At 52.9% G+C, this 27918-nt stretch overlaps 1 protein-coding gene across 1 annotated transcript; it reads right to left on the bottom strand.

Moving 5' to 3' along the window:
* Positions 1–212: 212 nt before the first annotated feature.
* On the bottom strand, positions 213–27363 carry ZNF362 (zinc finger protein 362). Its single transcript, XM_032388462.1, has 8 exons — positions 24788–27363; positions 19370–19433; positions 18945–19191; positions 14618–14939; positions 13629–13853; positions 5735–5813; positions 5453–5611; positions 213–2036 (listed from the first exon to the last, which is right to left on the bottom strand). The coding sequence occupies exons 1-8, from the start codon at positions 24823–24825 to the stop codon at positions 1920–1922; spliced, it is 1251 nt and encodes a 416-aa protein (XP_032244353.1). The 5' UTR covers positions 24826–27363; the 3' UTR covers positions 213–1919.
* Positions 27364–27918: the final 555 nt, after the last annotated feature.

Genomic DNA, 27918 nt, shown 5'->3' on the forward strand with positions numbered 1-27918 from the left:
AAAACCCTCTTGGTTTGCTGCCGCCCTCACAGGGAGCTGTAGGGTAACCAACAACCAAGCACTCAGCTCAGCAGCTGGGGTGAGGCCAGCCCACAGTAAGGGGCCATGTCCCTTCTTCCCCAAGTCTGGGGGGGCGGGGGAGGGGAGAGGAGCAATGGAAAGGTGCCCCCCAGCCCCGCCCTCGCACAGAGCACGTCACACACCACCGCCACCCAGGTGCGGGTACAGTTTATTCTTCACAACAGAGAAATACAGAGAGCAGAGCGTTTGGAATTCCTTAGTTTCTTGCTCCGTTTAGTGTCTACCCCACGTTCGATTTTTATTTTGCTCCCCACCCCTTTTCTTAAATATAATGCAAACTTGTTTCCTGAAGCACTGAGGGGCACATGCCCTCACCTCCCTGCCACCAAGATGCAGACCGAGGAGCCAACAGACTGTTTTCTCTTTTTTAATAAGGTAACTAGTTCTAAATATGGTGGCCTGGAGGTCCCATAGAAAAAAGCAAATGGTGTGTTAACAGTATGTATAACAGCGTATTTACAGGGTAGTAACATGCGGACAAAAAGCTACAATACTGAGTTATCAGACGACGCAAGTCAAACAAAGGGGTGGGGGTGGGGGCAGAGAACCCCGTGGGAAAAAAAAAAAAACCCAGGAAACGTTAAACTGGTAAATCAATGGCGAGTTAAGGCTTAAAAAGTGTATAAAAATAACACAGTTAATATTCAAAACGGAACTCCAGATACAGAATATATAGATGAGTTTCTGTCTAGTTTTCTTTTTTTTTTTTTTTTTTCCCGGGGGATGAAGGGGGGCTTCTCCGGGCTCTGTACATAGTTCCTATATACACGGACACGCATGGCTTTCAGATTGGGGTGTGTATGTGGGGGCTGAGGGCAGGGTATGCTCCTGGGACCCTCCTCCCCGAGGATCCCTTCCCTGCTGAGGGGCCTAGGGCCTGGACTGGGAGTTCCCCCTCCATGACAGGGAAGACAAATAACCCCTCCCTGGGCACTGCCCCATCTGGAGGAAATTCTGGAGGGGGGTGGTCCTAAGCCCAGGCCCACTCCCTCCCCACCCCCCTGCCCACAGTCTGGGATGGTGGGAGAGGTAGCCAATAGGTTTCCTGGCCAGCACCGAGGTAGACTGGGGTGGTCTTCAGGGCAGTGGAGGGCCAGGTCTTACCCAGCCCACCCTCACCCCATTTCCCTGGGCCTGCGCCCAGCCCAGCCCAACGCTGCACCCTTTGGTCCTGCGGATCTCCCGGCCCCTCTCTCATTTTGCCTCCTGAAGCCTGGGCAGCCTTGGGAGCTGCCGCATCCCTCTGCTCAGTAATGCCCAGGGCGTAGCTCGAGAGGTGTGAGCTGGGCACCTAGGGGTGAGTGGCTCACTCCAGCTGCCTCCTCTCCCCTCCCACCTGGGGGTCCCCTTTGCAGTCCAGAAACTCAGGCCTGAGCCTTCCCTCAAGACCTGAGGCTGTGGCAAGAGAAGGTCCCACGCTGCCCTCTGGTTCTCTGTGTCCATCTGTCCGATTCTTTTAATTTCTCGGTCTTAGCAGCACCAACTTCTTGGCCAATAAATATCTTTTTTGTTATTTCCAAAACAAACTTTAAAAAAAAAAAACAAAAAAACAGTGAAGCAAGTGGAGGGTGGGGAACAAAAAGAAACCCAACAGAGAGGTTCAAAGTGCTCTGAGATCGTCTTTGGATGCCACCAAAACAGTCCAGAATCTTGCAGTTGGCCTGGCCGCCCCCAGAGCTGGACCGGGCAGGGCTTCTGCAGCCCAGGCTTTCTGGAAGGTCAGGAAGGTCATGAGAGAGCTCGGCTGTTCCTGGAGGGCCCCTGGAGGAAGTTGGGGCCTGGTGCTGCCTGGGTCTGTGTCTGCCAGTGGGCAGGGTGGGGCGGCGCCTTGGGTCGGCTCAGATGAGGGAAATTCGCACCGGGATGCCGGGGGACTCCGTCCTCTGGGGCGAGTGGTGGCTCACCAGGTGCTCCACCACCGTGTGTTTGGACATGTGCTTCATCAGGTAGGTCTCCTGTGGGCAGGGGTGAGATTCAGGACATGTAACCAACCAACCATCGGCAAGAGACGCAGGGGAGGCTGCAGTTCCCACAAGTGTCCACTGGAGGGCTCCTTGGTAGGTGGGCCAGCTCATGGTGAGCAGGCCCGGCTCTAGGGCATCAGACGGGCAGGGGGCGGTAGTTCTAGCGATGCAGCATCGCCACCGGGGGTGGATGCTGGTTGGTTTCCCACACTCTGAGCCCACAGCATGCTAGCTGGAGAACTGGATGGCAGCGGGCTCGTCCCTCAGCAGTACCCACCTGGACTTCTCTAGGGCCAGGCCAACAGGCTGTACTCGGGTATGCTGGCTGAACCTCCGCCTGCCTTGGGGATCGAGCATGGCTGCCCCCTTCTGGATGGTGCTCCAGCGAAGGAAAAGCAGGAGGCCTTGGTCTGAGCTGGGTTCTGCCATCTCCTAGCAGTGGGACCTCAGACGTGTCATCTCCTATGTCCAAGGCTGTTTCCTCCTCTTGAAGGCACAACCTCAGAGGGTTGCTATGGTGGACCGAGCTCCCAGCATACGGTACGGGTTGAGGGGACTGCTCCTTCCCTGGTCTCTACACTGCATTCCAGGTGGTGGTGGGAGCCCCAGCCACTGCAGCCACCCCCCCACCCCCAACGTGATCCTCCCTGGGAAGAAGCTGCACCTGACAGACTGGTGACTTGCAGAAGCAGAAGCTGGGCATGCTCGGCTCATCCCTTGAGTGCCAAGTCTGACCTGAGGCACCCACAACTGGGTGAGTGAGGTGACCCAAAGGCTCACCTGCAGGCCCGGAGGCCCCCACACTCAGCTGGGAGGAGGTGGAGCACCTGGTGAGCCACCACTTGCCCCCCAGGACATAGTCCCCCAGTCTCAAATGTCACTCTGCTCAGAATGCCCTCAAATGTGGCGGCAACATGCTATCAAACAACACCCGAGGGAAGCCATCAGCAACGTCCAAACTAGGAAACTATTCTTCAGTGACTACATTGCAAAGGAAAAAAAGGCCCAGGAGGGGGAACAGGGTGGGGATCAACAGATTAAGAGATATATTGATTGGGTGCAACGTGGGGATCTTATTTGGATCTCGATGACAAAATCAAATTGTAAGTAAATAAAATTCTGGCCTTCCGGAGACAAAAACGTGAACGCTGACTGGGTATTTGATGATATCAAGGACTTACGGTGAACTGTAAAGATATTGTGGGTATGTTCAGAAAGAGGAGTCCTTGTGTTTAGGGACACAGTGAACATTTTCAGATGAAACAATATAATGTTTATTTTACTTCAAAAAATAGGGATATGGATGAGGCAAGATTGGTTGACGGTTCTGGGGGCTAATGGGAACATGAAGGTTCACTATTCTACAGTTGGTCAAAGTAGTTTAAAATTCAATCCATTTAACTGTTTTTTGTTTTTTGTTTTTTGTTTTTTAAATAAAAGGTATGTTGGGGGGCCTGGCTGGCTCAGTCAGTGGAGCCTGTGACTCTTGATCTCAGGGTCGTAAGCTCAAGCCCCACACTGGGCACAGAGCCTACTTAAAAAAAAAAAAATACGTCAACTTACTTTAATTAAAGACAAAAATAAATTAAAAATAAAGGTAACTATTCTTGTTCTAGAGAGTCCAGTTGAGGCCGCGTTCAGGATGGGGCCGCAGGGACACTCCCTGCCCCCACAGTTCAGACAGACTCCATCTAGAACTATAGCCAGTAAATGCCGGTGGCCCCTCCCCTAGGAGCAGGCGTGAGGAGGCGGATGTCAAGAACTTGAGGCCAACACCAGCCAAAGGTCAGCCAGCTAAGTGGGGCTCCCAGGTCTCTGTGGTGCCCCACCTCGCCCCTTGGGACCCATTCCCTGCAGGTTCTGCCCTCTGTCTTTCACTTCTCCTCTGCCCTTCGAACTCCAGGGAAGGAGCAGTGTGACGAACCCAGCACCCAGCAAACTGTAGGCCCAGCTGGCACCTGACATACCGCTGACCACCCAACGTGTGCCCCCTCCAGTCAGTGACCTTTCAAAATACCCTCGCAGACAATGGCTTCCCCCCAATGGCTTCCCACTCCACCTGGCACATATCCAAACTCCCTAACAGGGCCTCACAGCCCCGTGTGACCTAATTTTCCTTCAGTTCCTGGACCGCGCCATGTTTGTTCCACCTCAGGGTGTTTGCACTCACCGTTCCCCTGCTTGGAAGGTTCTCACTCTCCTTACCCTTCAAGGCTCCATTGAAATGTTGTTACCCCCTCAATCAGCCTACCCAGACCTGCGTCCCCTTCCCAAATCCATTCCAGCCTCCCCGCTGCTTTATCAACCTATGGTCCTTCAGCCCAGTGGTTCTCAGTCAGAGGCAGCTCCACCCTGGCCCCAGGACATTTGGCAACATCTGGAGACATCTTGGGTTGCCAGAGCTGGGGGGGGGGGGGGCTGCTAGTGAGCAGAGGCCAAGGACGTTGCTAACATCCTATAAGGCACCGGGACAGCCCCCCAGCGAAGGTGCCCTGCCCACATGTTACCATGCCCTAAGGCTGACAAACCTCCTTAGAGCAATTACCACAATTTGTCATTCCATGTTTATTTGGTGGTTACTTGTTTAATATCTGTCTCCAGCAGTAGACTCCAACCTCCCTGGGGGCAAAGAATGTGTCTTGGATTCATCCTGATGCCCAAGCGCCTGGCACAAATGTTCAGTAAACACTGAGCGAATAAACAATGGTGTTGGCGGACATTTATTAGGCACTGACTGGGCCGGCCAACAGCCCTGTGAGGTAAGAACAGTTACCTCGTCCGTTTTACAGATAGGGAAATTGAGGCTCAGTGATTTTTTTTGAGGGGGGGGATTTACCTGGGGCTCTGTTAACCAGGATATTTCATTAACTGAACACACACACCTAAGTGACTTGCCGGGCTCCCTCTTGTGGGTGCTGAAAGGATTCTGCTGCGGGAAAATTCCCACCCAGGACGGGGCTGGATGAGACGACTTACTGGTCAGGCCTTTCCTGAGGTGAGGCAGCTCTGGGCCGAGTCGCTGTGCCCCCTTGTGGCCAGGATGGGGGTTGCAGCTTCCCCAGTGGAGAGGCCCCTCCCCTCCCTGGCTCTGGAGAGCAGAGTGCCTGGCCCCCCACCACTGCCTTGAGTGTTCCAGGGCCTGGAGGAAACCACGCCTGGGAAAGCCAGGCTAAAGGCCGCCAGGAGGCTGGGAACTCCGCCCAGGGCAGCCAAAAACAGATCTGGGAAGCTGAAGCACTGGCCCGGCCAGCCACTCATCGTGATCTTGCGGGGTCACTTCCCCTCTCTGGGCCTCAGTTTCCTTGTCTGGAGAATGGGGAGAATCAATACAGATCTGATGAGGAGAAGGCTGAGGCCCAGGGAGAGGAAGAGGCTCCCCAGGGACCCCAGGGGCCCCAGGCACTCACCGAGGTGTAGGCCCGCCCGCACATGCTGCAGCAGTAGGCCTTGGCATGCTTGATGGCGTGGGCCGAGAGGTGGATCTGCAGGGAGGCAGAGTCCGAGTAGGCCCGGTAGCAGTTGGGACACTTGTAGGGCTTGTCCTTGTTGTGCTGGCGCTGGTGAGACTGTGGGGAGCACAGCAGGGAGTGAGGAGCCAGATGGGGCTCCCCCAGCCCCACCCCCACCCCCTTCTGCTCCCTCTGCAGGGGGGCAGGCAAGAGGCAGGCAAGAGACAGGCTGGCACTCACCTGGAGGTTGGAGAGCTGAGTGAAAGCCTTTTCGCAGCCAGGATGTGGGCACTTGTAGGGTCTGTCGCCTGTGTGGATTCTGCAATGGGCAGCCCAGTGAGGTGGAGTCCCTGACAGACAACCCGGCCAGCTCCAGCCCCCAAGGCCTTGGATGGCCTGCACCATATATCCAGCTCCCAAGCCTCCCAGTCTCCACTCCCCACACTCTCCAGAGAGCACCTGGCAAGAGCTGCTTCTTCTCCTTCCTCCTCTGGTCTCCCAGTCTGCCAGTCTGTGACCAGAGTCCTCCTGCTCCCCACAGGTCCCTGCTGAACCCAACCCACCACCAGCATCCACTCAGAGACCCGGCCCAAACCTCCAGCTAAACAGCAGGGGCTTGCTCAGATTGCTTTCTGTCCCTCTCTTCTTCAAAACCCACCCGCAGACCACCATTGAAAAGAACACAGATCCACCACTTTGCCAGGAACTTCCCTGTCCACCTTGCCTCTTTCCCTCAGAAGGAAGCCTCTCTCTCTAATTGGCCCCCAGTTTCTGTCTCCTGCCCTGTCCCCACATCAGAGACATGTCTAGGATGGTAACCTGGTCACCCCAACTACTGAGAGAATACAGGACAGGGAGGCCCTGCAGTTCAGCCCCTCTGCCCCCTCCCATTCCTGGGTTCTCATCCTGGCTCCACCTTCTACTAGCTCGGTGACCTTGGGGAAAAAAACCACCGAGCCTCAGTTTGCTCATCTGCAAAATGGGCATAAAAATATGCTCAGAGGCTTTGCTGAGTGTTGGCACAAAGTCAGTGCTCAGGAAACACCTGCAATGTTTATTACGTGGGGCACCCATGTGCCAGGCACCACGCTCGGTACTTGGAGTGAACAAAACAGACAAAAACCACTGCCTCATGGAAACAAACAACAAACATGAACGAAGTAAGTAAATCCCACGTAGAATGTAATAAGTGCTGTGAGAAGAAAATAAATAAGGTGGGGGGAGCATGAAAGCCCCGTGTGTGTGTGTGTGTGTGTGTGTGGCAATTTTAAACAGGGTGGTCAGGGCCAGCCTCCCCAGGAGGCTGACTCCAGAGTGACGCTGCTGGCTGTATTTTCTGTTCAAGTCTGTGGTGCTGCTCATGCTTGTCTGACAGGCCAGGTGAGGACGGAGCTGGGCCCAGACGAGGTGCCTGGCACACGTGTGGGAGCCCCATCCTCCATGCGAGCCTCCCACTATCAGCCTGCACTTGTCTCCTGTCACCTGTCTGGCAAACCCTCTCTGCCGAGCAGGTGGGCAGCGGAATGTTGGCTGGCCTGAACCTTGTTTGTCTCCTTTGCCGCCGAGCATCAGGTGAAGGGAGAACCTGGCCCTGGCCGCTCGGTGTCGGTTCCTTCCCCTAATGCCCCAGGCCACCTCGCTGACTGGGCTGCTCTGCCCGTCAACCCGCTCATCAAACAAAGGTCCCTGTCGCCGCAGGCCTCGTGCCGGATAGGCTGGAATAAAGAACCATCCCTGCCATCGACAAGACGTTGGCTGCCCGCTATGAACACGGATAGGGTCCAGATTCCTTAGTGTGTCACTCAAGGCCCTTCACCATGTGCTCTGGCCTCCCCTTGCCGCTCCTATGCACCCTCCATCCTGGTCGGAGATCCATTTCTCATCGGGCAACCTCGTCTGACTGATGATCCTGCCCGCCACGCCCGTGCCCCCGCTGCACCCTCGGCAGGGGAGGCTGCCCCTCCTGTCTCCTCTACGAGACAGGGATCCGAGGGCAAGCACAGGGCCCAGGCTCAGGTGCAAGGCCAGCCCCGCCCACAGGCTGCACAGAGACCTGCCAAGTGGAGCTGGGCTGGCCTGGTGTTGAGAACCCATATTCTACCCGCACAATTCTGGCTGTCAGCCTCAAAGACGGGTCATGGACATAGGGAGTCATGGACTGAATGAAGGAAAATGAGTTCTTTCTCTCAGGTCAGTCACTGTCAACAGTGGTGTGCTCAACATAACCAATGCCATCCATGCCACACGAACATTTATTGACCGACTGACCGAGCACCTTCCAAAGGACTTTAGGTTCTTCCTCAGGGACCCAGCCAAGCCCTCTTGAAAGGGAAACTGCCCTCCGGCCTCCTCCAGTCCAAGTGTCATGGCTGCCTGGCCTCCTCCCTGGCCTCCACCCGCCACTGCAGCAGTGTGGGGATCCGACCTTGTCGTGGCCCTGCCTGGCAACCTCCATAGTCTGTCCCTTTTCCAAACCCCGTGCCCCGGCATTCAAGGCCTTGGTTTCTAAAGCCTCCCCCTCCACCACTGCTCTCCCCAGCATGGCATCCTTCCAACTTCCCCGCAATGTGCATGCATCCCCCAGGAGGCCTCCGAGCCTTTGCTCATGCTGCTGCCCCATCTCTAGGGAGGGCTACGGACCCCTCAACACCCGACCCCAATGGTCCTCCCCCACCTCCCCCACCTACTTCACTCTTTCGTGGAAGTTTCCACACCCACCAGCCTCCCAGGTCACAGTGGGGTGCCTCTGGGCCAGAGCCTACCTCTGGCCACTGATCCGCCCTTGTGTGTGCCCCCCAGCACTGGGCTGGCTCCAAAGGGGCACCGGGGAGTGCCAGCTGGGTGAACGGGGGGGGGGCCAGGCTGCATGCTCCCAGTGACACTGAGCCCCAAAGCTCTTCGGTCCCTGACCTGCAAGTCAGGACGAGGCCCTCGATTCCCACATCAGAGTCCTGTCCTTGCAGAGCATCTTCTCGGTAGGGGAGCACCCAGCCCTGGCTCCCGCAAGTGCAGTAAAGGGGAGCTCACCATGGACCCCACGCAACACAGGGAAGCTGAGCTGCGGCACAGGGAAGCCGAGCTGAAATCGGGGCCCCTGGACGGCCCCAGCCCCACCTGGGGCCCCAGACACTTGCTCTGCAGTGCCAGGCACCCCCGCCCAGCCGAGCTTCTCCCGCAGCCTCACGGCCACAGCCCCTTCCTCCCTCTAAGGTGCAGGAGAAGGGTCCTGGGATAGAGCCCCACATCAGGCTCCTGCTGTTCTTTACTTGCTGTGTCTTCCCTTCACAGAAGGAGGTCCCACCAGAATGCTCCAGCTCCCAGGAACCACATTACCCCCAAAATGCTCCCATCTTTCTCAACAATCAGAGTAATCTTGCTCAACCTGTTTCTAAGTCCATTTCTATTACGTGACCAGGGCTGGGTCAGCCTTGGACATGATCTTTTATTCCAGTCATTACTGGCAGTCACCCTTGAATGACAGATTTGATTAGATGCCCTGACTGGTTCTCCGTGAAGGAGCAAAAAGCAGGAAGGAGTCTCCGTGGAATGGGAGAAAACAAGGAACCTGGAATCTGGTTGCTTCTTTGCGTTTGGCTTTTTTTGTTTGTTTGTCTAACAGATTCTAGGACTTCTGGGCATGTGGGACACCCACCTATTTGTCACTGGGTTAGGATACATTGGTTTAATTATAGGTGCCACTGTCTATTGACTAATAATTTGTCTCTAATGTTAACAGGACCCTCTTACGTTGCTTGTTTCGTTTCCCACCATTATGCACTCAAATCACTCAAGAGGAAAAAAATGTGTGTCCTCAGGAATAGAGAGCAATCCCTGGATCAGGAAATACCCTCCTTCACGGGCCGGTTAATTTTTTGTTGCTGTTTTGGTCATGGTCTTGATTAATATTTTAAAACAAAAGTTTACTTCTGAAAAAAGCTAGGGATTCTTTTTTCTTAAGATTTTATTTATTCATGAGAGAGAGAGCACAAGAGAGAGCACAAGCAGAGGGAGGGGCAGAGGGAGAGGGAGAAGCAGGCTCCCCAGTGAGCAGGGAACCCAACACAGGGCTCGATCCCAGGACCCTGAGATCATGACCTGAGCCAAAAGCAGACGCTTAACCGACTGAGCCATCCAGGCACCCCAAAACTATGATTCTTCATACTTATCACTACTTGCTACGGTGTTTATTTTCTATTAGACCGATGTTCAGACCTTGCCTAGGCTGTCCACTTAGTGCCCTTAGCCTTCTCAAATCCAGGCCCCACATCAGAATAAAGTTATCAAAGTATCTTTTACACCCAAACGCTCTTGACCTTTCTAGACGGCCACCAGGCAACACCAAAGATTTCCTTCTTTGCTTTATAAGAAGAGTGGTGCTCCAAATGATCGAGCCTTTTGTATTTTCTATATTTCTAATTAGCAAACATTAGAGCGAGAGCTGTTCTATGAAGATGCAAGTGTAAGAACATTGGCAAATCAAAAGAAGAGACACTCAGGAGCGCCTGGGTAGCTTAGTCAGTTAAGCGTCCAACTCTTGACTTTGGCTCAGGTCATGATCTCAAGGTTGTGAGATCGAGCCCCGTGTCAGGCCTCGTGTCAGGCTCCGTGCTGGGTGCGGAGTCTGTTTGGGATTTTCTCTCTTCCTCTCCCTCTGCCCCTCTCCCGCCCTCCCTCTCTTTAAAAAAAAAAAAAAAGAAGAGACGCTCGATCTCCCTGTATTAATTTTATATTTTATGTGTACATATATATACAGAAAATGTCTTATATAGTTATATTTATTTTATATATATGATTATATGTAATTTATACAAATATACAGTTTATCATATAGAATTATATATGCTATATAATATAAATATATATATTTGTGTACTTTGTTAAAAAAATATTTCATTTATTTGTCAGAGAGAGAGAGAGCACAAGCAGGGGGGAGGGACAGAAGAAGAGGGAGAAGCAGGCTCCCCACTGAGCAAGGAACCTGATGCGGGACTCAATCCCAGGACCCTTGGATCATGACCTGAGCGGAAGGCAGACACTTAAAAGACTGAGCCACCCAGGCGTCCCAATTTGTGCACTTTTTTTAAATGGAGACAAAAAACCAGTAATTTATTTTCAGGTACAATAAAAATCAAAAGAAATGTCCTTAAAGAAGTTTTTTCTACATTTAACTATACTTATCAATTAGTGACAGTCCTAACATGTGCTTTAGGAGATAAAGAGCCCGAAGATGGGTCAATGCCCTTGCTGCCTAAAATACATTCTTAATCTGTAAAATTGATCATGCATTCTATCTTAATAGAAGACTCCATTCCCCTCCATTCTGACATTGTTGATTGTTACAGTAAATGTTTATTGTTATGATAAATGGACCAGTCATTCAGGCTTACCAACACTTCCCTGTCCCACCTGCCTAAAGGCCTCTGCTTCAGGTCAGAAGTCCAGTCTTCCAAAGAAGACATCAAGAGATTATGGCCTCAGTAGAGGACTGTAACACGTGCACTTGGCTCTCCAGACTCCAAGGAATAGATGAATGCACGCGGCCTCCACCCTGATTCCATCACCTTGACCAGACACTGCCTGAGGCCAAGGCAGGATCCGAGAGTCTGCAGTCCAGAAGCAGCCAACTTGGCAGACCGGACGAACTACCCAAGGTCAGCAGAACAGGTATTAGGACCTCGAACCGAATGAAAGTGATTTAAGTGGGGTTCATTTCTATTTCCTAAAGGGGATATGAGAAGACCCTTTTCTTCTTTGATCTACACCTCTAATCCTCAATTTAGGAGGCTATATTTGAACCAGGAATAAAATATTCCTTAAATGGTGCCTTTCCAACTAATCCTTCAGAATTCTGGGGGAGGAGGGAAACTATAAAAATTTAACATAGATATAAACTCAGGAATTATCAAGGAAATTTTAAAATAATAGTTCTATTGGGGCACCTGGGTGGCTCAGTCGGTTGAACGTCCGACTCTTGATTTCGGCTCAGGTCATGACCTTGGGGTCGTGGGCCCCGAGTCAGGCTGTGCGCTCAGCGACGAGTCTGCTTCTCTGCTTGAGGATGCTCTCTCTCTCCCTCTGCCCCTCCCTCCCCCACCTGCTCCCCACTCTCTCCCTCTCTCTAAAATAAATACATCTTAAAAAAAATAATAAAATAACAGTTCTGTTGAAAACAGTATGTTACTGGCCCCGCCTACAAAACTGCTCAGAACAATTGCCGACAAATATTCACAGTGCCTTCCCTGGGGTCATCTTCTCTTATGGCCGTTAGGTTGGTAAATAGGGTCAGTAAGAATCTGTCCTCCTTCCCAACAGGGTATAATTGGGTAAATCAAATTTGTAACCATGACCATGCCAGAAATGTCACATTTAAAAGACAAATTTCATTTAATTAGGCATGACAAGCCTGACAGTGAAACACACGGACCATCCTTCCCACGTGGGATGTGGCCTCCGTGGGAAGCTGCGCAGGATCTGCTCCCTGGCTTGTGGATTCCCAGCCTTTAAGGTTACAGAAAACGTTACTCCTGCCAGTCTGAAACACTGACAAATCGGGATTCTGCAAAAAGAAGGCACCCTTCCCATTACAGGCTATGTAGGTACCACCTGACAAGGCTGACCTGCATGGTTCGAGGTTTCTGGTCTTAGATAATACCCTAAGAAATTTTTTCACACACACAGATTAAAATGATGACCCAGGGGTTCCACGAAGTCTCCTGATAGAAGTTAGCTCTGAAGCCTTAGCATCATGTGCTCTGATTTTAATAGCCATACAACCAGGAAGACTTTGTTTATTAATCATCACCTCGTTACATAGGCCTGTGTCCAGAAAGCTGGCCAAACTTAAAAAAAAAAAAAAAGAAATCAAAGCAATGACAAACATCAGAAAATTGCTGGAACAAAATGCTATGGTCCGATCCTTATGCCTCAGGAGGCACAGGACCGAGGGAACGGACAGAGGCCCTGTCCTGCTCGCACTCTGCCATTGCTCTCTTACGATCAAACCTGCGCATTCTGCCTCCGAGTCCAAGAACTAGACAAACAAGGCATTCCGCGCCCCGTGATAAAGCCTACCAAGACAATGGACATATCCGAATAAATCACAACAGTAACAACAATTTTAAAAAACCCTAAAAGGAAAAACTAGGGTCTGTCTCACATCAGTCCCCCAAAGAGAGAAAACTTGATCGCTTCTGGCAAGTTACAAGCTCCACGGCAAAAACAACGGTATCCCTGACCTTCACAAAGCTGATATGCCAACACATAGCAGCGCTCACAGACATGATTGTCGGTGGGGGGAAAACTGCTGTGTTTCTCTCTGAAGAGATGAACTGCAATCTTGGTAACCTTTGGTTTGTTTCTTTAAATACCTATGGTATTTTTATTTGCAGTGGCGAGTCAGCCTTTCTGATGTCTGTACTCCCTTGCAAAAACCTGTCTTTCCTTAATGCATTTATATTTCTGAATCTTTCACACACTCCACTAGATCATATGCCTATGAGGACAGGGATTTTTGTCTGTTTTGTTCACCTGCTGTGTTCCCAGCACCTAGAACCATGCCTGTCTTAGACCAGAGGCTCTGTAAATATTTGTTAAATGGTGAATCGTATGCCCTATAAAAGATAGTTCGACTTATTCCACAAATATTCCACAAATGCCCAGATGCTTATTACGTGCCACACGCTGGGGATATGGGTATGGAGGGGACCAAGCCCTTGCCTTCAAGAGCCCCCAATATATCTGGGGTGGTGGACAAAGAATGTGACACATACAAGACAGCCTGCCATTGCTCTGATGGGCATGCACGGGGCCTGGTGGAGCCCCAGGAGGACTTCCCGGAGGAAGCTAAAAGGAGAGATGGCTAAGAGAGGGCCAGAGAAACAGGATAAAGAAGGGAGAGGGTGTTTCAGGTAAAGGATACGGCAGATGAGAAACGGTGGGAAGGGCGGCACGGTAGTGACAGCAGAGGCCTGTGAGGTCTACAAAGGTCACACCATCAAAGGCCTCAAATGCCAAGTAAAGGAGTTTGGTCTTGACCGTCAGGGCAGCGGGCACCTGCTCATACCAGGTCCATGCGCCGGTGCAGGTGCCAAGCTGAGACCAGCTGCCGGGGGGCAGCCCCAGGCAGGCCACTCACCTGGTGTGCTGCTGGAGGTGGGAGAGCTGTCGGAAGGACTTATCACAGTAGGAGCAGTGGTAGGGCTTGACGCCCAGGTGGATGCGCAGGTGCTGGGCCAGGTAGGAGGCGTTGGCAAAGGACTTGGAGCAGTGCGGGCACTTGTGGGGCTTGGCCTCGGTGTGGGACTTGGAGTGGATCTGCATCTCAGACTTGGTGAAAAAGGTCAGCGGGCACACCTTACACCTGTGGGGCATGAGGCACGTTCACACCTGGGAAGACCCCCACCCTCTGCCCGGAAGCGCAGGGGACCTCCCGCACCACACAGACCCTGCGCCCAGCATAGAGCTTTCTTGTGAGGAGCCCCAGGGGCACAGGCCCACCGGGGAAGGCCGGTGGGCAGGCTCCCAGCCTGACACCCTCCAATCTGGAGGCCAAGGCTCTTCCACCGGGGTCTCCATTCACAGAAGCAGGGGAGCGCTTTACACTTCCCAGGGGAGAGGGGCCTGGCAATCCTGGGGACGTGTGCCCAGGGCCACAGCCCACAACACTCGGAATAAGAAGTTCTCCTCCCAGCTATACGTCAGAAGCATCTGGGGAGCTTTCAAAAAGGGATGACTGGCCCTCTGCATGTCCCCCGCCTAATAAAGTAAATCAGAATTTCTGGAGGTACGGTCCTGGGATTGGCATTTTCTGAGCACTCTCTAGATGATCCAAACTTGAGGGCTGAGAATACTGCTTGAAGGGAGGAGGAAAGGACTCCCACGGCTCCAGGCTATGGTGAGCTGGGCCCCCAGCAGCCCTGCATAAGCATGGGAGGACAGCCCTAGCCCACCTGCAAAGGGGCTGCGGGTGGGGCTTGTCAGGAGAACCCCACTCCTCGGGACCTGGCACCCACCCTGAGCCCCTGGGGCCCCTCTTTCCAGCCCCAGCTGTTGGGATCCTAGGGCAGCCCTTGGTGCGGCTCTGGCCCAAGCCCTTGTGGACCCCCTTTCCGCCAAGACCCCCACCTGTATGTCTTGCCCTCCTTGGCAGTCTCGCCCGAGGCCAGGATGGGGTAGGGGACTACGAGGACAGGTGGCCCCCCTGGGTTCTCCGCCTTGATCTTTTTGCGGCCGCGCTCGGACTTGGGGGGGCCAAGCAGGCCGTGGCCCTGGATTGTCTTGATGGAGTCCAGGAGGGGGGGGCTGGTGATCCCTGAGATGAGGGTGGGGGACGAGGCGATGAGGCGGCTCTGGCTGGTGGTGGTGGGTGTGGACGGCGTGCTGGTACCCGTGCCCGCGCTCGACTCGGACGTGCTCACAGCCGGGGTCCGGGAGGAGAGCCCCAGACCTGCAGAAGACACAGGGCGGGGGGGGCAGCTGCAGAGGCCTTTCCAAGCCTCCTCTTCCCTTCATAAATTACCCAGGGGTGACTACATGAGAGTCCGTGTATGTGTAAGAGGCCTGACACACGGAAGGACTAAATTGGGTTGGTGACAGAGGCACTTTGGAAATACTTTAAACCACAGGAAAAAAGCACAAAGATGTTCACTACTGTGTTATTTGCAATAGCAAAAAATTAGAGGAACTGAAATATGCAACATTAGGGAAGGGGTCGATATGTTGTGATCAGTCTTCTCCACTGAACATTAACTGCCCATTAAAAAATTATGTTTGGGGCGCCTGGGTGGCTCAGTTGGTTAAGCGACTGCCTTCGGCTCAGGTCACGATCCTGGAGTCCCAGGATCGAGTCCCGCATCGGGCTCCCTGCTCAGCAGGGAGTCTGCTTCTCCCTCTGACCCTCCTCCCTCTCATGCTCTCTGTCTCTCATTCTCTCTCTCTCAAATAAATAAATAAAATCTTTAAAAAATAATAATAATAATAAATAAATAAAAAAATAAAAAATTATGTTTGTAAAACAAAACACACACACACGAAACAAACAAACAAAACCAGCATATGTATGCACAGAAAAAGTAAGTAGGAGAAGGAGATGTACCAAAAGTGATGTGGATAGCACAACTGGGAGTAATTTTTTTTTAAGTATTTTGGCCTAACTGTACTTTGATTCTTTGACAATGAACTTTTTAAAAAACTTCTGTAATACAGGGGCGCCTGGCTGGCTCAGTCAGAGGTTTGACTCAGTCAAGTGTTTGACTCTTGATCTCAGGGTGGTGGGTTCTAGCCCCACTTGGGTGTTGAGATTACTTAAAAAAAAATAAAAGCTTTTAAAAAAGGGAAAAGGAGGGGCGCCTGGGTGGCTCAGTCGGTTAAGCGTCTGCCTTCGGCTCAGGTCATGGTCTCAGGGTCCCGTGATCAAGCCCCACGTCGGGCTCCCTGCTCAGCGGGAAGCCTGCTTCTCCCTCTCCCACTCCCCCTGCTTGTGTTCCCTCTCTCGCTGTGTCTCTCTCTGTCAAATAAATAAATAAAATCTTAAAAAAAAAAGGGAAAAGGAAAAAAAATAAACTGTTGTAATAAAAGTCATTCTTTTAAAAACGAGGGGACTAGAAACATTTACAGTATCAGGTGAAGCAGACAAAAAGATGAAAATGGTATCTTTCATGTTACTAAAAGGATGCTTCTTTTAAAAAGAAACCAAAAATCTATCCATTGAGAAAGGTAAGTTCCAGAGATGGACAAGTGTTCGTGTCAGCCGCTGCTGGTCGGAGTATGCATTTTCACCCTCAATGGAGGGCTGATTGGCAGAAGCCATTAATATGTCAAATATACATAACTTCTTTTTCTTTATGATTTTATTTATTCATTTGAGAGACAGACAGAGAGAGCATGAGCAGGGGAGAGAGGCAGAAGGAGAAAGCAGACTCCTTGCTGAGCTGGGAGCCCGATGTGGGGTTCAGTCCCAGGACCCTGGAATCAGGACCTGAGCTAAAGGAAGACGCTTAACCATCTGAGCCACCCAGGCGCCCCAAATATACAAAACTTCTGACGAAGCAATGTGACTTCTAGAAATTGTCCATAAAAAAATATTTGCACACGAGCACATGAGGACCTTCTATATGACCAGACCGGACACAACCCATGTGTCCTCAGCAGGGGCTGTGTAAAGAGATGTAGCCCATCCTCACTATGAAGGACTGAGCAGCCACGAAAACAAGAAAGATGCTGTGCAGTGGTGGAGAACCCCCAAATGTGCTGTCGTCAGGTGAAAAAGCAAATCGTAGACAGTATGAACCCAACTATTTAAAAAAAAAAACCACACATCTAAGCTTCCTGTGTAGGTAATAGACAATACAGATGTGTGTGTGTTAATGCACAGAAATAGATCTGAGAAGATACACCCAATTAAATTTGTGTATAAACTGTGGTACGCTCTAGGGACGAAGAATTTTCTGGTAAAAGGAGATTTTCATACTTTTGTCTATCTGCTTCTATGTTATTTGAATTTTTTACCTGGTGAGTTCATCCATTTTTTTTATATCTGTGATTAAAGGATAAAACAAAATAAATTAAAGAGAAAACATGAAAATGCTAACAGTTGTAGGACTAGGGCTAATTTTTTCACTTTTCAACTTGTCTGCAATTTCTACATTTTCTATAAGGACTATGAATTACCCTTATAATTAAAAAAAGCATTAAATATGCTTATGATAGAATGGTGGGTAGGAAAAGCGAGGTGAATTCATGGGTACAGCCCCACGACAAGCTCAGCAAAACACACACGCATATTAAAAAATAAACAAAAAAGATGGAAAAGGAAGGAAATGAACCAAAAGGTTCTCCTAAGCTGCTGGGTTAGGAGCTGGGGATTATGAGTGGGTTTTTCTCCCTGAGTTTCTCTTTTTTCCAAATTTCCCTTAATATGCTTATATTACTTTTTTAATATTACTTCTATAATGAAAAAAATAAATTTAATAAAATCATAATAAGGGGGGATGTGCAGAGTGGGGCTGGGGCCTTGCGGAGGCTCACTGGGTCCCATAATTCCTGGGCGTCTCTGAGAAAATGGGGGAATGAGGAGAGAGGCAGAGGCGCCCAGCTGGAGGCAGGGGTGAGCCAGGGGAGGAACAAAGGCCTGGCTGCAGTGGCCTCCAGAGAGAGCCTGCCCACCAGGTTCTGAGGTAGACACCAGGCAGCCCCGGCCACATGACACCACCTCAGGATGTCCCCGACACCCCAGTCTCAACCTACCCAAGACTGAGCTCACCTCTTTCCCTACCCTGCGTTTCCTCCTATGATAACACTTCCATGGCAGCGCCTGGGCTGTTCGCTCAGTTCTTCTCCCTCTTCACCCCTGCAGCCAGCCCAGCACCAAGCCCTGTCCATTCCCCTCAACAAGTCTCAGATCTGTCCCCTTCTCTCAGTCCCCACGGCCACTGCCTGATCCAGGCCACCACTCTCTCCTACAGATCTCCCTGCCTCCTTCTCTCTCCCAGCAAGCCAGTCCCGACCTCCCAGCCAGACCCAGCTTTGCAACCCAAATCTGAGCATTCCCCTCCCCTACGTAAAAATCTAACATGGCGGGGCGCCTGGGTGGTTCAGTCGTTAAGCGTCTGCCTTCGGCTCAGGTCATGATCCCAGGGTCCTGGGATCGAGCCCCGCATCGGGTTCCCTGCTCCGCGGGAAGCCTGCTTCTCCCTCTCCCACTCCCCCTGCTTGTGTTCCCTCTCTCGCTGTGTCTCTCTGTCAAATAAATAGGTCTTTAGAAAAAAAAAATCTTCCATGGCTCCGCACTGCCCGAGGGTAAAGTCCAAACTGCACAGCCTGGCCCACAGGGGCCCTTCACATCTGGTCTGCTTCCTCTCTAGAGACCAGCTAGAGCCAAGGGTCATTAACACCCGGGCTCTGGAACCACACTGCCTGTGCAACTCTGACTCAGTTTCCTCATCTGTTAAATGGAGACGTCAGGGTGAGCACGAAACTGTTGTTTCCTAAGTCAAAACCGGCCAACTGTTCAACCTAATAACTAGCAGTGCCCACCGCGCAGGGCTGCTGGGAGTAATAAATGAACACTGCTGGCCACACACAGGCGCTCACCTGGAACCAGCTGCCATATTATGAGTGTAATCACCATCATCATCACCATCATCACCATCATTTGCCCCTCCCACCCGGGGCGGACCGTCCTACTCGTGCTTTCTACACACAGACCCGCTTTGCACATGCTGTTCCCTCTCCCTCTCCACTGCGGTCGTTAACAGCCAACCTCTCCCGGCATAGGGGCCCCTTCGTTCACCCCCAACATGTCTGGTCAGGGCTCTTCTCCCAGCAGGCAGCGCCCCCGCCCAGGTCCCGGCGACTTAGGGGGCTGGGTCCTCCCAGGACCGAGCCCCCTTTACCCCGCCCCCTTCGCCCCGCCCCGCCCTCGCCGGCCCCGCCCCCTCCCGGCCCGCCGTACCTGTGACGGTGCTGGTGGCCGGCCGCGCGTGCAGCGCCACGTCGGGCTGCGGCACTGCCTGCGGGTGCAGCCCCGGCACCTGCTGCAGCTTGGGCAGCGACATGACGGCCTGGCTGCTTTCGGCCGGCGCCGGCGGCACCAGCAGCGGCTGCTGCGACGAGGCCGACGTGGGCGGCAGGTGGGGCGGCCGGATCTTCTCCGCCATCAGCTGCTCCTTGATCTTGTTAATCAGGACCAGGTTGTCCAGCTGCGGGTGGGAGAGGAGAGGCACTGAGGGGGCTGGGGCCGCGTCCGGCCCCTTCCGCGGGCCGCCGGTCCCCCGCAAGCCGGGAGCCCCGAGCCCTGCAGGCCGGGCCAAAGCCCCGGGGCAAAGCGGAGCAGCTCCAAGACGGAGAGGGCGGCCGGAGGGCAACGCTCGGTCTTACCTGGCTGGGCATGGTGGGAGGAGGGGGCCAGAAGTAGGGGTTGTTAAATCGAGGCTCGGCCATCCTGCGGGGAGAAAGCGACTGTCATAGGGACCCTCCCCAGCCGCCTGGGGCGAGCTCCCATCAGCCATGCTCACTCAAGTCTGGCCCAGTGTCTGGGACCCCCGCCCCCGTGGGATCCTCACCCTGCCGCAGAGCAGGCCCCCTCCCAGGCCCGGGCAACCGCGCCTCCAGGCTGAAAAGTCAGGAATTCAGTGTCTCCCTCCGTGGGCCCCAGAGGGCAAAGGTCAGAGACAGACCAGCTAGCTATGCACTCAGTCCCCCCATCACCCTGATGCGGGCAGACCAATCCCCATCCCCGAGAAGGGCCCAAGGCTGCAGAACCCACCCCATGGACCATGGATTTCACATAGAAGCCCCCCACCCCCACTCCACCCCCACTCCTGCCAGACAGAGACACACTGGAGAGTCTTGGGGCAACTTTGTAAATGGCCACAGAACAGAGGCAACTGCCCAACCCTGATCCCTGCCCTTCTGACCACGGCCCCCTTGAGGGCAGACATCTTCATCGGAACAAGGGGGCAGTATGGGTCATCAGATACGGCCACTCTGAAGGGTAATTTGGCACAATGGTTTACAGAGACCCAAATGATTACTGCCCTTTGACCCAAGAAATTGTACCTCTAGAAAGTTGTCTTCAAGAAACAAGCATGGACACGTGCAACATTTTACCTACAAGGATGTGTCAGCACACTGTGCTTAAGGAGGGACTTGGGGAGGCCTGCGGCTAGGGCAGTTTAGGGCTCTTCATTAGAATTATGCGACAATCTACTGGTGGCCCTCATCTCTGGCAAGTTCCATGGCAGGCCTGTGCAATTAGAAGGCCATTCAACAGGGCAGCGTGAAGGATGGGCCTCCAGAGCTATTTTACTCTTCTAGAGGGTTCCAGTCTTCCTGCAACCCGAGAGAGTAAGTCAAGAAGTGACTTACAGGGACCATCCCGAACAGTCTTGCTCTCCATCAAAATTCTATTGATCTCTCTCTTACAGAAATTACTAAATACCTACTAGTATTGTTGCTTAAGTGCAACTGTTTTATTTTGACAGGCAAGGCCAAAGAGAAGTGTCTTCGACCTCTTTTCCTGGTCTGAGAAGCCCGAGGAGCCCCTAGTGGAACTGCAGGCAGAGGGTTTTAGGAGAAAACTCTCAATACAATCTAATCTCAACACTCTTAATAAAGACTTTTGATATAGATTATCCTTGTAATCTTTACTTGAGAAATAGGCACAGGAGGTATTATTATGCGATTTTATAGGTGAAGAAACTGAGGCTTGGAGAGAGGCGGAGGGACCTGTCCAAGATGACAGGGCTGGGTGCCAGAGTCAAACTAGAAATCAGATTTGCTCAAGCCATTTCCACTGGGGAATTTGCTTTGCAAACCCCAGTACTTGGTTGAGCAAATAACCACATGCAAAGGGCTGGATCCCTACACGAAACCACCTTTGCCCTTCATTCCCAGCCTGGGGGCCACTTGGGGTCTGAGCCTGGCCAGGCTGAGGGTCAGAGTAGCCTCCTCTGGGGTGGCTGGGACAGCCCCTGCCCTCTAAGGGCTCGCGTGCTCCCTCTACCCACAGACAGCAGGCTGCCCTTCCCTCACAGCCCGACACTAAGAAACACTTCCTGCCTGGAGTTCTCCCTGACTGTTCCAGATCCCTTTCTCAGAAAGACCTCAACACAATAATGACAGTAAGGAGGCTGCCATTTACCAACTGCCTACCTTGTGCCAGGCACACCGACACTCAAAGCCAGGTTCTCTCATCATCCCCATTTTATAATTGAAACTGAAGGTCAGAGAGGTGGAGTGACTTGGTCAAGGTCACACAGCAAGTAAGCAGAGCTGAGATTCCCGCTCTAATCTGCCTGACTCCAAAGTCCAGCTGATCGGTCCCTTAGCTGTTCAGGGGAAAGACAAGGCATCCTGACTGCAGCAGGCTCGTGAATATGCCCTGTCTTAGGATACAATGGGCACAGCCCCGGGGTCCGGCACCCACTCATCCAGCAGCCTCAGGACCTGTCTGTCCCTCCCAGCTGTTGTCCACCAGGGAAAGCGTGAAGGGAACCCAGGAACTGGATATACCTGTCTTACCCATCTCAGTATCCCCAGCAGCCAGGCCCAGAGGTGACCAACAACATGAGTTGCATGACAGAATGAATAAATGAAGGAATGATAATCAGAATTCAAGACAACCACACACAATTCGACAGTTTACAAAGCTCTTCTGTCCCCACTGGCATTCTCCTCAGGAAGCAGGGAACAGTTTCATCCCCATTTTGCAGAGGGAAGCCCTTTGCTCCAGGCCACAAGGACGGGGAGACCGAAGGGAGCACCGCACTGCAATGTTGAGCATTGGCTCTCAGAGACTCAGTTCTCCTCATCTGTGAAATGGGGTGAGAAACAGGCTGCTCTGCGCATTCCTGCCCTGGCCCAGGACTCTGCCTACTGCACCAGCTCTTCCTCGGAGTTCTCGGGGAGCTACCCTCCCCTCCTCCTCTTCAGCTCAATGCCAAGTTCAGGCTTCCCAAAGGCCCACCTTGGTCAGGGAGGTATGGGGAAGAAGGTGGCAGGCCTAGGGTCCCATGGCTGGGATAGAGCATCCTCTCTGCTGCTTGTCAGGCCCCTGGGAGGGCAGGGATGGCCCCTCGCCCTGGCTGGACAAACAGGCCCACAGAAGGGAAGGGTCTGCCCTGGGCCACTTAATCTGATCCCCACGGTCTCTGCTTAATTTCTCCATGTCCTTCTCTGGCTGGGCGTAGTAATGTAATGATTCAGTCTGTGCCCCCGGCCCTGGCGTACACCTACTGTGTGTCAAATGCGGGGAAGGCGGGCAGGGGATGACCATTTGCTGAGCTCCTACTGGGTGTCAGGCCCACTGCTAGGTACACTTCAGGACTATCTCAGGGGAGCCTCCCAGCAAGCCTGTGGGGGTGGGAATGCCCCTGTGCAACCCTGGGACCTGCACGACATGGTGGGCCATCGCCAGAGGTGAGTGGGGAGAGTGGGGAGGGCTGGGCTAAGCTGCTCAGACCTTGTCTTAAGGGAGGGGTTTTAAGCAGGAGACTGGGCAGGTGTGTGTTTAGGACAGGTGGACATGGCAGAAGGCCACGGCTTGAGCAGAGGCATGGATGTCTGGAAGCACGAGGCAGGTTCGGGTCCCTGAGCCGCCACCTTCAGGCTCCAAAAAGAGAGCCCGAGAGGGGAGGTAGTGAGGGACCAGCCAGGCAGGGGGGCGCTGAATGCCTGCTGAGGGGCTGGGTCGGAATGCTGGTGGGCAGAAGGCGTCAGGAGGCTACAGAGCCAAGGGGACTGAGGTCAGAGGGAGCAGCAGTCTGCGGGCAGGGATGGGGGCAGGGGCGGAGGAGCCAGGTGGGCTACGGCTGCGTGGTCCTGTGGGGACAGGCAGAGACATGCTGCTGGTTGCGCAGGATGTGCCAACCCGTCTTCAAGCCCCGGAGAGAAGCTGAGACTGCTATGAGCCATGAGACGCACAGCCCTGACCCTTACAGCGGGGCGAGCACACCGCCATTTCGTTTTTCTTGCTCTGCAAGGTGAAGAAAGTTGCAGAGATGGAAGAACGAAACACCTAGCGCTGCTTCTGAAAACAGCGGGCCCATCCACCATCCGCCCATCCAGTCGTTCTGGATACATCCTCTGGGCCACACTGGGCCCAGAGCTGGGGAACCTGAGGCATATGGGGGAGCCCTGCCATCCAGGAGCTCCGAGCTAAGTGGAGGAAGGAGCCATGTGACCTACAAGCTTCTGCAAAAAAAGAACTTTCGCCTGAGACCTGCTACATGCCACCAAGGACCTTCCAGCCTGACCCTTCCTGGCCTCATGCTGCCTGGACCCTCTGTGAAGCTCTGTCCCGTGACCCCGGGCTCCTTATCTCAATGTCTCCCAGAGCTCCCACCCACGGACCATGGTCCTCTGCCCCACCCACCTCATCCCTGGGTGGCCCATCCACTCTAGGACTTTAAATACTGGCCAAGCCCCAAGTCTCCACCCCCAGACCAGGCCTGTCCCCGGAGCTCAGGCCCACCTTCCAGCTACCTCCCTTTTGCTGTCTCGTGGGCTGCTCAGACTCAGCAAGCCTAAACTGGACTGGGTCTTCCCCTAAGATGTGCACCCCCTGGAGCCATTCCTGACTATGAGCGGGCATCCCCCTCTGCCCAGACGCTTCTGCCACAGACACACATGGATCCCCAACACGTCCCCACCCTTCCCTCCCAGCTCTGATCCACCACCAGCCACATCCCCAGGACTGCGTTTCCAAATTCTCCCTCAAATCCACCCACTCCTGTCCACGAGTCCCAGCTACGATCACCTCACCTGGACCGTGGAACAGCCTGCTTTGTTTAAAGCCCAATGCACCTGGGTTCAAATCTTGGCTCCAACTCACCAGCTGTGTGATCTGGGGCAAATCACTTGCTCCTTCCCCCCCCCCCGCACCCCCCCCACCCCCAGTAAGGGATGAGCAACCCAGAGCCAGGGACCTGACCCAGGATGGAAAAAAGGATCAGGGAGGACTTCCCAGTAGATGTCATACCTGCTTTGGGTCTTAAAGGATGAGTGGGAGTGAGCCAGGCAACAAAGGAGTGGGGAGCATTCCTGGCAGAAGCAGCAGCCTGAGCAAAGGCCCAGAGGTGAGAAGCAACACACCATGTGCGAGGAGCTAAGCGTTCTGGTGTGGACTGGGAGAGGGGACATGAGGCTGGAGCCAGCAGCCAGGGTCTGACCTAGAAAGCTGATGAAATCCTAAGCCTGGGGTCTGGACTTGAAGCAACGGGTGATGGGGCAGAATCTGTGGTTTAGAAAGACCCCTCCAACTGCTGAGTGTGGACGGGACCGGAAAGGCCAGGAGAGGAGGTGGGAGGACACCCATTAGGAGGCCCCTGGAGAATGGGATGGAGGGGAGAGGCAGGGAGGCGCTGAGCTGGGACACGGAGGAGAGTGACCAAGGAGGCCTGGCTATCCTGTTGGAGCTGGAGGCCAAGGAAACATGCAGCTCACCGCCCCCCCACCACCACCATGTGGCCCAGGAGGACCTCAGGATCCCCACGCAGACAAACACGGTCACAGGAACATGCAGACAGCACCACACTCGGACACACATGACAGACACAGACCTGTGGTCCCAAACATGGACAGATGGGGACACAGAGCAGGAACCCACAGCCACCAGGACATGGAGTCACAGGTGGGCGCTGTCGCAGGAGGGTGAGTGCACATGGCCTCCGGGACAGACCCAGAGGGAAGCAGTGAGGGCACGCAAGAAAGTTGGGATGAACACAATGCCTTAATCCCCCCCAAAGAACAAACCCCTCATTGACAGATTTCAACCTGGAATCACAGGCTCCTTACCTAGAGTGTCCTTTCCCACTTGGTGAACTTCTACTCATCCTTCAAGACCCAGCTCAAGTGTTCCCTCTTCTACGGAGCTTTCCCTGAACCCCCAGTCAGTCACTTCCTCTGTGTTCCCAACAGCACCTTGTATATGGGAATAACAATAACAATAACAATAACAATAAAATGGCAGCTACCATTGATTTCAACACCTACTACGTGCCAGGCACTGTGGTGAGTATGTCATATGCATCATGTCACTGAGTCTTCCCGATGCCCCTGTGAGATGTGCAATTAACAGAAGAGGAAACTACAGCTCAGAGAGGTTGACCAACTTACCCAAAGTCACACAGCTAGCAAGTAATGGAGTTGGATGCCACCCAGATCTGGTCCAGCACTACAGGGCCGATCACACCCTGGTGTGGCTATCTGTTTCCCTGGGTGACTTCCCCGCCAGACTGTGAGCTCCTCACAGTTAAAACTAGTGCTCATTCACCCGTTCACCTTTGCCATTCCAGCACCTAGCCCAACATGGTCTCAGAAACTCTCCGTAGAATGAAAAAATACAATAATATCCACTACCTTTTCTTGAGCACTTACAATGGGCCAGGAACTGTGTCGGGATTTTTACAGCCGTTATTTTACTGTTGCAATAGACCCATGAAACACATGAGGAGACTGAGGTCCAGAGAGGTTAAGTGACGTGCCTGAGGTCCCAGAGCCAAGTCTAGATTTGAATCCAGATCTGCCCATGACCCTTTCCCAGGACGATGGCCCCTGAGGCCAGCCTTGTAAGCTCCACAAAGGGCCACCGAGGAAGGTGGGAGGCCCTGGCACCTGGGGAGGTCTAGGTATAGACAAACCGACACAAAGACGACAGGCAGCCCAGGGCGGCATGTGACTAGCCTTGCCCACCGCAGGACAGCAGGGTGCGGTTCGGCAACTCTGTCCCACCCCCATCCCTAGACCATCCCACAGCCATTAAAAACTGAGATTTGCCCAGACCCCGTGGCCGCAGAGAAATGAGCTCCTAACGAAGCAAATGGGAGAGAGCAGGACCCAAAACTGTCCGGACACTATGATTACAAGGAGGCAAAAATAAAAACCTGCGTCAGAAAAAGCAAGCTGCAGGGAACCACACCCAGAGGGAGGGCTGGGAGAGGTGGCTGGAACCGATCTGGTTTTTGTCTTTGTTTCTCTGATTTCGATTCTCTGTAATGCCGTTCAGTTGCCTTTATAATGAAAACAATAAATTTATTCTCAAAGAAAAGACAGAAAATTGTTGGGAGCCCAAGGGCGGAGGGGAAGCAGATGGAGGGTCTCGGAGGCATGGAGGCGCAGGGGGAGGCCGGGGTCAGCTGATGGTGGGCACTCACCTGACTGCTGGCTTGCCAGGCCCCGCATGGCCCCCTGTCCTCCAGGTGTGTGCAACCCGGCTAGGCGGCAGGGGATGTCAGCAAGGGCTACCTGGCAGACGGGACATTCACTGTGCACTTTGGAGCTGTTTGAGGGTGGGGAACCCTCTCCAGCACCTTCTCTGCCCTGGTCCAAGCCCCCGTTGGCTACTGCAAGAGTCCCTTCCCTGGTTTCCCCGCCTCTACCTACAGCCCCCATTCCATTCTCCTACTGCAGTTGCCGTGAGATTTCTAAAATACAAAAGCAGATCACAATATTCACCTCCTTAGAACCTTCCATGGCTCCCTACTTCCCTCCAGACAAGGTCTGGACTCCTTGGGCCTTACATATCCGGCCCCCGCTGACCTCTTTGGCCTCAGCGATTGTTCCTGCCTTACACTCTGCCCAGCCAGCCAGAGAGCTCCCCCAGGGTTTCACTTCCTTTTTATTTCCTAACCTTCAGTCAGGCTGCCTCCTCTCCCTGGAACCCTCTGTCCTCCCCGCTTCACTGACTACCTCCAAATTATCTTCAAGCGCCAGCTTATGGACCACTTCCTCCTGAAAGCCCTCCAGGACTGCCCCACCCCCACCCCCTTAGGCTGTGTTGGGTGCCTCTCCTCTGTTCCCTTTGTGCCCTGCACGTCCATCATCAGAGCACATATCCCCTTATTTTCTGTCTGTTTTCTTGCCCATCTCTGCTGTCAGGCATGCTCTCTGTCAGGGCAGAGTCATGGCTGAGTAATTTGTCTTTTAAGCCCTGCACAGTACCTGATAAATGTATGAATGAATGACTATATGAATGAATGAATGAATGCTCTAGATGGAAGGAACTGAAAGGATCATGGCCTGGATAGAGGAAAGTCCTCTCCCTCACCCTGGCACCATACTGTCCACCGGTGTCGCTCTGTTCCCTATTTCCTGTATCTAAACCCTATCTTCCTAAGTGAGCTGAGAAGGGGCTGTGTGTGCTCCGTAAAGACGAGCAGACCAAAAAGGATGTTAGCGGCTAACCAACACAGAAAACGGCTCTGCTTCGCTGGCAGTGAAAATTAAACAAGCTTCACTTCTTAAAACAGCAAAAAGAAAGAAGAAAATGATAATACCCAATGCTGGTGAGGGTAAGATGAAACTGGCACTGCTAGGCATTATTGGTGGGAGTGTAAACTGGAACAAACATTTTTTTTTCTTCAAGATTTTATTTTTAAGTAATCTCTCCACCCAATGTGGAGCTCGAACCCACAGCCCCGAGATCAAGAGTCACACGCTCCACTGACTGAGCCAGCCAGGTGCCCCACAATCATTTCTGAAAACAGTCTGGCAATAACGTATCAAGAGCCCCCAAAAAATGTTCAGACTTCCTGGCCTAGTGATCCCATTCTTGGTCATCTGTCCCTAGAAAATAACCCAAATATAGACAAAGTTTTATGTACAAAGCTGTTTGCTTCAGTGGTTTGTTTTTTTACAATAATGAAAAACGGAAAGAGCCAAAATTTTAAATAGGAGGATGGCTCTGTAAGTCATGTTCACAGTGACACAGTCTGCAATCATTAATAGCCAATGTTTACTGGCATTGCCATGACTCATTCAGCACTCCTATCAACCTTACCAGGAACTGAGGCACGGACAGATTAGGTAACTCGCCCAAAGCCAAGCATGTACAATGTGAACCCAGAAAGTCAGGCTCCGAAGCCCATGCTTTCCACCTGACACTGGATCTGTTAGAAGGGAGGATTGGAACCACCCTGAAGTCATAT

The sequence above is a fragment of the Phoca vitulina genome, unplaced genomic scaffold, assembly GCF_004348235.1.
Source record: "Phoca vitulina isolate PV1807 unplaced genomic scaffold, GSC_HSeal_1.0 scaffold2, whole genome shotgun sequence".
NCBI classification, from domain to species: Eukaryota; Metazoa; Chordata; class Mammalia; order Carnivora; family Phocidae; genus Phoca; species Phoca vitulina.